Genomic DNA, 12,523 nt, shown 5'->3' on the forward strand with positions numbered 1-12,523 from the left:
AAATGCTTTAGACAGTTGTTTATTTTAAAAAGTTGTTTCAACAAGGAGATGGAAAACGGGATGGCAGCACACACTCGCAGCTGTGCCCGCCAATGAAACATCAAGTGGGCTGCAGAGACCCCATTGGAAGCAGCAGGAAGGGGGGGGGGGAGAGGGAAGATGTATGTATAGGAGAAAAAACAGCAACAATGACAATTATCCTGGAGTCTCCAACCGTTCTTGAGGGACTAGCAATGGGAAGAATGAATTACACCACCTGCTCTGAGCAAAACTTAAAAGACTTCCCTAGTCAAGCAATACCAAAGTTGTTGCTATTAAGACTCCAATTCTGCAGCAAGGCAGTTCAACTAAATGCTACTCTGTTTTTTATGGGCCTGTCAGTGGAAAGACTCTCATCTATCTCCACCGAGGTTGGACCGGACCCTACGTCACCTTGAAACCTATTGATCATAAAGGATATTTGAGCTAGCTCCATAGTAGCCAATAGCAACCCTGCTCATGCAGTATAGACACCATGAGCATTTCTGATACATTAGATGACTTGTCCTGGGCCATCTGCATTTCTAATTTAGTGTAGGTCGGGTAGGTAATTTATTTACCAAATGGCTGTTTGAGATGGCGAGCTTTGGTATCTGTCCATGCATCTTGGAATGTGCCCCAGCTTGACTCCCTCAATAGTCCATTAGTCTCAGCAGCTGACAGAAGTAACCAGTTCCAAAAATCCGAGGGAGGCCAACTTTTGTGTTTGAAATGGACATTCTGTCTTTGCCGCTTGGACTGAAGTATCCCTGTGCACCTTGTAGTTCTCTGCCATTAATGGCTATTATCTTAGCTGGATTTTCACTTTCCTCTGCTGCTCTTCAGAACAGTGCTACTATGTTTGTCAAATTTACAGGCATCCAGTGGATTCTGACCTCCCATCTCAATGCTGCTCAATATTAGTCCCCTGCTTGAGGTATCATTTCATAGTCAAGTCATAAAAAAAGACTGAGAATGGACAGGTTCCCGCCTCCCTTTCATCTTAACCTTGCCAAGGTTATTTCTTTGTCTTTGTTATGCTCTTGTACTGGGCAATTGTAGGCAGCAGGATGCTTGCTGTTGATTTTATATCTATTCCAGTTTCTGCGCTGCAGACCCAGCTTGTGAATTCTAATCACTATGGTAGTGATCACATCTGAAATATACCTAGTGTCTTTCTTCCAGAATGATCCAAAGTGTTTTACAAACAGATTTATTATAAACTATACACTCAGGGTGAAGTTCACCCATGTGCAGAGAACAGATACAATGCCATTGTTTCACTTCAGTGTATCGTCAGCACTTATGTGGGACTTTAGTGGTACAGAGGCCTCATGGGGTAAATGTCATCCCTAGCAAGTAGAAAAATAAAATTTACGCCATGGAAAGAACTTGTGAAAAAAATTACATTGATTTGGCCTCAGCATTTGAATAGTTTTCCCACAAAACCAAGAAGGGCAGTTTTCTCAGGTGACATTCACTCTTATCATGTTTTTCCTATGAAGAAAGCAATTTTTCATCTGGATCAAACTTGTGAAAATTGGTGACAAGTTTCAGAATAGAATTTCTCTCAATTCCTCCCACACCACACACGAGAAATGGCAGAAAATATAATCCCTTGATCAAATCTGTGAATTTTCCTTAAAAACCCCAACCCCTCACAGGTGTTACAGTGCACTGAAGGTGAAAAAGCCAGCAACAGAACAGTGCCCAGCACTCTGAATGAACCTATTAAGAGAGTTGGGGTAAACTTTTCAGCTTGATCTTAACCGAGCATGTGTTTTGTGTATGCACAGATGACAGTGGTTACAGCATTTCACTTGCAAAGTGAGATGCCAGTGTCTGAGAATCTGGCCCTTAAATTTAAAACATCACTTCTTCACTGGGATAATTGGCATCAACGGGTCTTGTCGTCGTCTGTCTAAGCAAAGAAGCCAAAGACTGCATGGGCCGTGTGAGATTGAACTCCCCTTCCCAACACCAGTTGTGGTGGCTCTGGGGTGCACTGGTGGGGCTGTGGGAGGGGTGAGGGGGGAAGCTGCACTACCTGGGTTATACCCGCTCCATGGGTAAAGAGACAGCTCTGGTCGGCTATCTTCTATGTTATGGGTAAAATGTAAGGTGCTAGTTTGGTCAAGGATCTATCTGAGAGACTGCCTCTCCCTCCATTCCGTGCTGGGTTCAGTGGAGCTATTGAGTGGCAGCCCCACTGCTGTAAGAGAGTGAAGGCGGCAGGCAGGATGTTCTCCACAAAGGACCTTCGGCTTTGGAACTCGTTCCATGCCCTTAGTCCCAAATAGCTTGAGTCTATTGCCCTCCAGGCCAGGCCAGGCTGTAAGGCCCTTTGTATCCCTTAGCAGTGAGGAAATGGGAAGACTTCAGTAGGAGCTTTTATTATTGGATTATTGTTGGTTGGCACTCTGCTGATTTGTCTACTGGAGTGGTCTCTTATCAATGAATATTAGAGAAGCAGAGAGGAGCAAAGGTTTGTAGGGCTCTTTTGGAGCGGATGTCTTATATAAATCTCAATAAATACAGAGCACATTTTGCCAGCACTAAAGACACCTAAAAATCACTTCTCAGGTTTGAAAAGATACTTTGTATTGTTTTAAATCCAAGCTCAGGAAAGATGGCTCTGCCTAACTCTTGGCAACCAATTAGCCAGTACTATATTTAGAACGATATTCAATCCCAGCTGTTAAAACCAGAACTTCATTATTAAAATCAGTGAGCCAGACCATTTCTTCCAGGGCTCATTAGGATTTTTTTTTAAGTCTTCCCCCCCACTCCCCATTTCATTTCTAGAAATCAAAAGGAACAGAATAGTGAGATCTCTGTGTGTTGTGTCCTACTTTTGCTGGGCAGTTGTAGCAGCAGTTTCCATGGCAGGGACAGAGCTCACGATTCAGCAAACACAGAGAGCCCATTGAGCATGGGAGCTGTTATGGGCTCTGGGAAGCACATCTGGTTTGTTGAGAATTTCCCGTTTTGAAAAAGGAGCAGGAGGAGAGAGGGGAAAAAAAAGAAGTGAACATGAGAAATAGCACAGTACTGGTAAGGACAGAGAGTTCTCTTTCAGGAGTCCAAGGCAGCTCAATGCCAGTGGGAGAACCAAAGCTCTAGATTCAGCAGAAGCTGGAAAGGCGGATGTTCAAGAATAGTAGGGGTGTGTTAGGAGAAGGTAATAGGGAATGGGGGAGAGGTTTCCTAAGTATGTTATAGTCATTAAAATAAAACGTCTCTTGTTAAATGCTTTATGTTGGCAAATGTGAAAAAACGTGAGCAACAAGTTCCAGACATATTGGTCCGGCTGTGGGGAGACACTCCAATTATCCTTAAAGCAACAGGATCCCCCTTTTCCTGCCCTGGCCTGATCAAGAAAATATATTGGTGCCTCAGAGTGAATGATTTTGTGTACTTAACCCATTATTGACCCCAAGATAAACCGCCTTGCGCCAGTCAGTGCTTGTCAACTGAATGTACCTCTTCTATGCTACAGCAGGTATAAGAGGGGAGGACAAAGGACATTTTTATAACGATAGGTAAAATGGTTTGGATACTGTAGGAACCAACCCCAAACTCATACTCAAAATTTATACTAAACTGAACGAGAGTCTTCTTGATGGTTGAAATGTCTGCTTACCTCTTGCCTTCCCCCAGCCGCTCTTTTCTTCACTCTTTTGTACCTCTGCAGCTTTTTGATCCCAGACAAGAATAAAAGCCAGAGGTCCAAAATACCCCACAGAATGGGAGTTCTCTTAGGGAAGCCATACTACAACAGAAGTGGAGGGTCTGGAACATAAGCCACCCTTCCCTTGCTATCAGAGCCAAATGAGGACTTTTGTTCAATTTTGCCATAACAACCAACCAGCTCTTGTTGTGATTTCTGTGGTGTGTGCTGTGAAGCAAACTCCACAACTTTGAAAAGCCAAGTTATCCCCATTGTGATGAAATATTATGTCAGAGCGATGGCACAGCATGGTGACAGGACACTGTATTGTCCTGATCCTCCTCCAGCATCATACTTGTCTTCTGAAAACCAGGAGGCCTGGCAACCCAATTACTGATATTTTATTCACAGTTCAGCTTGACCCCTCACATTTCTCACTGCAAGCTTCTGACACCAGCAATGGAAACGAACTGGTCCAAAGGAAATAACTTGTTCGCTTTGGACGGCCAACTGCTTTTAATATACCAGCCAACCAGGACAGCTTTGCCATTACATGCTGTTTATTTTAGGACTTGTTCTTTTTTAAATATTTTGATATCCTTATGAGCTTTTCATACATGTTCTTTCCCATTCAACCAGAAGATGGAGGGATTAATGCCAGCTTCTAGTCATCAGCAAAGAGCTGGCACCTCTTCAGAGGTCTACACTTCCCTTACTAGATTTTTTCAAAGAAGCAAATGCGAGCTGATGACAATAATAACTGAATATTGATACATTTATGGTACTTTTCAACATGAAGGATCCCAACGTTTCTTGCAGATGTATATATCTCCCGCCGTTACATCAGCAGAATTTAGCTACGTTTTGCCAGGAGACCAGATCTAACAACCCCATTCTTGAAAAACATGCTGTGGGATCTTTAAGAACCAAGGGAGACTGTGCTTCTGATGTCACCCAAAAGACATCACTCCCAATAACAGTATTTCCTAACACCATGTCACAAAAACCACCATTGCCATTTTCCCCCATACATACCATCTTCATCAATAAGCTCTAAAGAAGAAAAAGATTCAATGGGCAGAACCTAGAAGGGGATCTGGGTTGTAGCCGTTCAGTGAATGGGATAGACAGGAGACCAGAATCACCACCTTTAATCTGAAACTCTTTGAATGTTAGGATGTTGCCTCCTGCCTCACCCTGCCCTCATTAGTGTCCCAGCATCTTAATCAGCTGCTTCTATTTCGGCTCCAGAGGCAGGTTTCTGTTCTCCAGGAGGTACTGACCGAAGGTGGCCAAAATCTCTCAAGAGTTTGCAAGGTTCAGGCTCTGCCCCAGATTCATCCAGGAACCTGAGGCCTAGCCTAGACTTCACCCATGCCTGAGTGCTACCACCATGGCCCACCTCTAGGGAGTAGAGGACTTCAGTCCCCAGGGCTGCCATTCTGGTACTTTTCACTGGGGAAAAAAAAATACACGACATGGGGGAAGGAAAGAAGTAGCTGTGTCTGCTGGTTAGGGGGTTTCCCTCCCTCCTCTTACACAGAGAAATATGGGGTACACAGTTTCCCCCTTGCTCTCACTTAGCCCACTCATCAGGATCCTGAGGAAGCAGAAGAGATGAGCTTCCTAGCTGTCAGAGTCAGTAATGAGCCACAGAAGGTGGGTCTGAAAGCTGCTGGCTGAAAGGTGCAGGTTCCAGTCAAGCACTTTCAGGGGCTTTCCTACCTTGTCCCTAGCCTCGTTCAGAAGGTCTTCTAGCTCCGAGAAGCTGAAACTGGCCACAGTGATGAAGTCACTCATGACAGGCACAAACCTGTCCCCTGATTCCCGCATGCGTCTCTTCTGGTAGTCCAGTTCCTGGAAGAGAAGAAGTCAGAAGTGTTGAGTGGCAGCCAGCAATGGCTCCTCAGTGAGAAGAATGGGGCTGGGTAAGTCCAGTTGTTTTGGTTAACACAGAGCACAATCTCTCCTCCAATTTACCCATCAGCAACTACAGTTCAGAACCACCCCAACCTCTGCTTTCAGCTACTCAAAGGCAGACTCTCCATGAGATGGAGGCAAATCTTACTTCTTGTCTGCTGGATCCTGCAATAGTAACAAAAGAGTTCCTTACTATCCATCTAATTTATTGTATTTCTAGGCCACCTTTAATATCTAAGTGCCACACAGCTGAGACACTACACACATACTTAAAATGGGAAATAACTGGAATTCAGATAACACGGTGTGGTAATGACAAGTAAATGCTGATTTATTTAATAGTGCAGTGGTATTGTGGATCACGGGGAAAGCCTTTCAGGAAGCTGCCCTGTTCTGGAATTGGGCTGATGGCAGAAAGGATCTTCCAGAGAGCTGCTGAACCACACTGGTTCTACAGCAGCGAGGAAGGGCTGCATTGCCCCTAGCTCACAGGGGCATTTTGAGGCTTGTCAGCATTTGTCCCCAATTAATATTTGCAAAATACTTTGAGAACTTTGTACTAAAGACGTTATAGAAGAGCAAAGCGTTGTTAGTGTTCAGACACGGAGTTGTCTGGCCATGTGGTAGAGTAAATACAGTCTTAGGTGTTTGCCTTGGTCTTATTTTTAAAAGTTTTACAAAGCACAACCGAGGTGCCAGGATTTGGGCTTTTACTCTGGGATACTGCAGTATTTCTATCATCAGAGGTGAAGGATTTTGTTTAAAAAAATCTGCTCAAAAGAATGATCATCAGGGAAATTTGCTGGCCCACTGGTTAGAACACTAGCCTAGGAGACCCTCATTTAAGCCCCTGCTCTGCCACAGACTTCCCCTGTGTGACCTTGAGCAAGTCACTTAACCTCTTTGTGCCTTAATTCCCCAGCTGTACAATGGGGATAATAGCACTTCCTTGCCTCCCAGGGGTATTGAGAAGATAAATACATTAAAGATTGTGAGGAGGTCAGGCACTACAGTGATGGGGGCCATATATGTTTCTTGGATGAATAGATAAAGGATACGATCAATCCATGAGGGCAGGGGACTGGACTCGATGACCTCTCGAGGTCCCTTCCAGTCCTAGAGTCTATGAATCTATATCCTGTGTCACCAATAGCAAGGGGAGAGGAACTCAGTGTCAGAAGCAAGGAAGCATTTCCCATATAGCTGGGGTACTGGTTTCACAGTCAGAAGAAAAACTTTTAATTATAGAGTATTTGATCAAAACGTACGTGCTTAGACATCAAAGCTCTCCTTCTGATGGCTGAGCCACCACTTCAGCTGGATATAAACCAATCCCCAGTCTTCAGCACAAGAGTTTGCATACACATACCACCTCCCTTGGGCACCTTTTCAGCACCACGGCTGCTTATTGATGGAGGCCCAGAAATGCCAATTGAAGTTTAAAAATTTAATCTCCAATGTATCCTGCATGATAAGCAGTGGCTGGCTGTGTCTTCAGATGTGTGATTTCCAAAAGCTGGACTAAACAATAAAGGGCTGTGTCCTGTTTTTAAATCACACCATAAAACCTGGGGAAGCGAAGGGTTATAAGTACCTTTAAGAGCAGCTGACTGCGAAATTATTTTTAGTCTTCTATTCTTATGGGGTCTTGAAGAATCTTCTCAACCAGTGGAGCCAGGATTGTGGTGAGAACACTTTGGAAGGTGATCAAAAGTTGCACCTTCTCCCCCACACCTGACAATGATCTTCTATTGTTGCTTTAGTGTTGCATTTTAAGTGCCAAAAAATGTGAAAGGAGCGAGACTGGAAGGTGCGGGCAGCCCAGACTGAAAGCATCATGCAAGGGAGGGGAAGGGGGCAATGGTGAATGAATGGGAAGGGGATTTTGCCCCAGAAGTCCACATACGAGAGAGCAGAGGAGAAGCGGCTGGAAGGACAAGAGAGCAAACAACCCACAAATAGAAAACCAAAGTAGGTACCTGCATTTCAAGGAGGGAATTGCCTAAGTCAGCCATATGTGGGGCTCCCTTCAAACCATGAATCCCATGTCCTTTTATGGGTGCTTCTGACCTCCAAACACCCACCCATAGCAGCAGCCTCTGTTACTAGTGCTTCCTCCTGACCCAATAATCCACACTGGGTCTGATGCTTTTAATCCAGGAGGAACTGATGATGACTCATTGAAGTTAGTAGGATGGCTCTGGGGACCAGTAATAGGACACAGAGCCCTCCTCCTCCTCCCTGATCTCCAGTTCAAATCTAGCCCAGGTGAAAAAGAGTCTAAAAGTCATTACCCTCTGCAGGCTGTTTGATGATGTATAAGAAATAAGAGGTGGGTCTCATTCAAGTTCTTACCAGAGAGGTGTTCGAATCACAGACATCCTGCTTGCTACCAGTTGGTCCTTTTATTGGCAATCTCAAGTCAGAGACCAAAAAATGAATTGGCAATGGAGACTGAGCTCTGCTCTCATGACTAGAGAGGGAGGGTCTCTACAGGCCAGGGTGAAGGCACACAGGAAGGGTCATGTGGGGGACGCTTGCACTTCTATGGCTGGTTATTGCACTGGTTGAGTGGCTACATTAGGTCTCCAGGATGCTAGTCTGGCACCTTCCACTAGCATTACACTGACATATTTTAAAACAAAGCCAAGTGCTTATCCTAAAGATAAAAGGGCACGAAAAGGGTGGGAAGTTAGCGCCAATCAGCCTTACACCTATAACCAGGACTGAAAAGGTCACTGACAGCTACATAGAGCAAGGGTCTCATCGCGTTTCAAACATCTCAAATGCTGTCTTTTACCTCTATTTAATGCCATGATTGCCCTCATGTCCCACAGTCAGCAGAGGACACAGTCAGTGTAGGATTCATGGCTTGCAAATCCAGGGAGAAGGAAGGGGGAATATGCAGCCATGCAGCTGTTAGATGCAGGCAAGAGAGGATATAACAACCAGGGGTGGCTCTAGACATTTTGCCGCCCCAAGCACGGCGTCATGCCGCGGGGGGGCGCTCTGCCGGTCGCCGGTCCACCGGAGCCGCAGGACCAGTGGACCCTCCGCAGGCATGCCGCCGAAGGCTGCCTGCCTGCCGCCCTCCCGGCAACCAGCAGAGCGCCCCCCGTGGCATGCCGCCCCAAGCACGCGCTTGGCATGCTGGGGCCTGGAGCTGCCCCTGATAACAACAGTAAGACTTGGCACTTACACAGGACTTTACATGTTCAAAGCTCTATGCAAACATTAGCTAGCTAACCCTCCGAACACCCTGTGGTAGGTAAGAGTTATAATCCTCATTTCACAGATGGGAAGTAGAGAAGTTAAGTGACTTGTTGAAGGCCACACAGAAAGTCAGTGGCAGAGCCAAGATTAAAAACCAGGAGTTCCTGGCTCCAAGCCCTAAACTCAGTTCAACAGACCACACCGCCTCCCACTACACCATGCTGCCTCAGGATGACAGAGGGTATGTCTACACTGCAATAGGAAGGTGTGATTGCAGATATACCAGAGCTAGCTTTGATGAAAAACTGGGTTCTATAGAAATTACTCTGCAAACCTACAGAAATGAATAGAGGATGGGATCCTTTACACAGGTTTTCTGAACCATCCTACAGAATTCTACAAGTTGAAATGAAAGGGATGGCCTCTCTCTCAGATTTCTCCATAAGGAATTTGAAGATGCTCATGTAAAATCACACTGATTTCCTTGCAAAGTGACCCTTGTTGATGGAGAGTTATTGCAACTATGTAATTTGGGTTTACTGTTGAATTATTCCTTTATTTCTTTTTGCTGTATATTCTATCTAACCTCCAAATCCCAAGCTCCTTATCCTTCCCTCCCCCTTCCTTAATAAATATGCCACCTCAATGAATACCACTTGTTAGCTGCCTCCTGATTTCTACTCATTCTGCAAATGCCCTCATGGTGGGCAGGTATTGTTTATTTTTTTGGAGATTTCTAGGTGGAGGAACCATGTGCTGACATAAAAAGCTGAACCCAGGGATCATTTACACCAATGCCTCAGCTTTAGCTCCTATGATGTAAATACCTTGGGTCAGAGGGCTGCTTCATCCAAATACACCACCATGCATTAATCTGTTTTGCAAGAGTGTTCTGCAAAAGTTAACCAACAGCTGAGGAAACAAAGGTAGCAGAAGTCCAGCTTTGGGGACTTTCAGCAGCAGTGGGAAGAAATGCCATTGCATGTTGTCTTACAGCTTCTCTGGGTAACATTTCATCCTGGGTCCCCTTTATCTAGTCCATGTCTTTCTTCTCTCAGCCAGGCAGCTGCTTGTGTTGCTGGCAGATGGGGCAGGTTATAATTGCCTAACATCTAGTGTATTCCCCACCTGTTTACTCCTGCCCCAGGGGGGCATGTGAGACACCTGCTAAGCAACCAGTGATTCCTCCGCACAAAGCAAAGAGAGGTTTATTTCATTTTTTGGTGTCTGCGCCATTTGTCAAACTGTGTCTCGCTCTGCGGACCAAGATCAAACGAGCCTTTTGTTAAGGCCGAAGTCTGCTAGGATCATCAGCAGAAGCTTTGCAGGACCAGCTTTTATTTATTTCTCCCGGCGAACTCATTGTGCTTAATGAGAAAAGAAAAGCCCCCTTCTTCTCTCGTAGAAAATATAGTGCCCCAGATCCCAAGTGGAACATTTTTAGTGTGGAGATTTGGAAATCTTGACATACTTACAACCTCAACGGCTTTCAATCCAGTCTTTATGTTGTTAACTTCCTTCTCCAGCTCCATCAGGCTGCAAGGGAGACAGAGACGCAGCAGTTAAAACAAAAAGGGCAGTGTTACACAGGAATACAGGAACTGCTGTAGCAGAACAGACCACTGGTCCATCAAGTCTGGGATCCTGCCTCTGGCACCAGCCATGCCAGATGCTGGGGACTGGGGGAAAAGGCTCTGTGCTGCCTTTTGTATGTGATGTAAAACCCAGGTCCCAACTGCTTGTGGTCAGATTAAAGATCCCATGGTATTTATGGAAAGGAGAAAAAGGTTTAAACTCAGAACATCTGTCACAGGATGCAAGATACCGGGCCCGTGAACTCAACCCAGCACTCTAGCATGGAGTGCTAGCCACAGGGCTGGTTTGTAATAATTGTGTGATTCACAGGCAGCAAACTCAGTTTCAGCACACACATCACAATGGTCTGAAATCAGTTTCACACCCATTTTTTCCCCCACTTAACTACAGAATCCCATTAGGGACAAACTTATTACTAACCTATCCTTTTATCATGCACTATCTAAATACTGTTGTTGACTTTATCACATAGGAGCCCATATGAGCTAACATCCTAGGTTAGCACAATCTTACCCTAAAGATCACTAACAGACAAACTCCTAAACTGTAGTGTTGTACTGGATATCTCCTTAGCATACAAAAGTCAGAGTACTTTTCATTACCACTAGGAGATGAAGTCTGTCACCTCTAGATCACTGGCTAGAAATTGGTTGCAGGTTACTAGTGAGTGAAAAATTGTTTCTCAAACTCTCAACCAATTCCTTAGTGAAGAAGTGTCCATATCTGAAAACACACTACTGGTGCTAATTAATGTCTATGTGAGAGCTTGGAGCACAGAACTTCTCTCTTTATAACCTGCTTTCATTTTCCCCTTGCTTTTCACAGGCTGTAGAAGTACCAGACCAAGCCAGCTCTTCATACAAGGAACAATGGCTGGGCAAATACTGAACATGGGTATTCTGGAACAGTGCTTTGGAAAAACTCCAAAATAGTGTTGAAGGTAGTTGAAACCTTTTTATTCGCTTTCCACAAATATCCACAGGAACTTTTTTGTTTATAACAAAAACTTTAGTGAAAAGTGAGAGTGTCCCAAACCCTTGTGCAAAAGTATGTCTGTACAAAGGTTTGCATGGCCATCTTGAAGATGGCTTAAACAGCCCGGGACTTATTTGCTGGGTTTGGTTTTGTTTTTTATGTTTTTTTAAACAACCTCCAACTATCCAGCATGGAGCAGCATGGAACATTATAATATAATGTAGGTTACCAATCACACAGCACAAGTAGTGAATTACAAACAGTCTAGTTACAGTGACTAGTTCAGGAGTATCAAGCAGGACATGTTTGCATAAAACTCTCAATGATTTTACAAATGACTGAGGCAGATTCTCAGCTGGTGTAAGTCAGCATGGCTGTCACTGGAACCAAGGCAATTAACACCAGCTGAGGAGCTAGTCCTTACTTGGGAATACAGCAGCGGAGCAAATCTATAAGCAACTAAATGCCTGATTGAAAGCCCACTGAAGTCAATGGAAATTTTTCCTTTGACTTCAATGGACTTTGAATCAAGTCGCAAGACTGACAGTAGCATTGGACTTACTTGACTTTTGCTGCTTCTGGAAGATGCTGCAGCTCAGAATGCATGTCTAGGATATCTGTGTAGTTCTTCTCAAAGATCATAATTAAGTAGTGCAACAGTGTAATATTCCTAAAATAAAAAGGACACAGATGAGAAAGGAAAGATGGTGGGGGTAATGCCAACCATTGCAAAGGGTTTGGTGATGGAATCTGGTAGGTCAAATGAGGTGAACTTCACATAAGGAATCAGCAACTCTGTTAATGAAATGAAAATATCACCAATTAAAAGAGACTATTCTCCCAAGAATCATTCCTTCCAAGAACTAAAGGGAGCTGGGACTTAGGGATGCCATAGGATCTGCATAGGACTTTCCAGATATGGAAACTCAGGCTCATCCAGGCCAAAGGAAAAACTATCTAGGCAGTAGCTACATAGGGGATGAGTAACCTCAGAATGTGTATACAGGAAGCACATAGCAGTAGTTAAAACAAAGTTCAGGTTTATTGGTTTAATGTCTTTAAGATAGGGATCAATTCCAAGTGACTTCTTATGGCAGTTACTCATTCTGTGACAGTCTGAAGCCATTCCCC

At 44.5% G+C, this 12,523-nt stretch overlaps 1 protein-coding gene across 7 annotated transcripts in view; it reads right to left on the reverse strand.

Moving 5' to 3' along the window:
- Positions 1–12,523, reverse strand: part of DAAM2 (dishevelled associated activator of morphogenesis 2) — a 258,023-nt gene that overhangs the window by 15,634 nt on the left and 229,866 nt on the right. For all 7 annotated transcript variants that reach the window (XM_039529310.1, XM_039529309.1, XM_039529311.1 and 4 more), the window contains 3 exons: positions 11,955–12,062; positions 10,297–10,357; positions 5,414–5,545 (listed from right to left, as the gene is read on the reverse strand). In XM_039529310.1, the coding sequence (XP_039385244.1) occupies positions 5,414–5,545; positions 10,297–10,357; positions 11,955–12,062 (301 nt within the window). The remainder of the gene's footprint in view (positions 1–5,413; positions 5,546–10,296; positions 10,358–11,954; positions 12,063–12,523) is intronic.

Source organism: Mauremys reevesii, linkage group 3 (assembly GCF_016161935.1).
Source record: "Mauremys reevesii isolate NIE-2019 linkage group 3, ASM1616193v1, whole genome shotgun sequence".
Classification (NCBI taxonomy): Eukaryota; Metazoa; Chordata; order Testudines; family Geoemydidae; genus Mauremys; species Mauremys reevesii.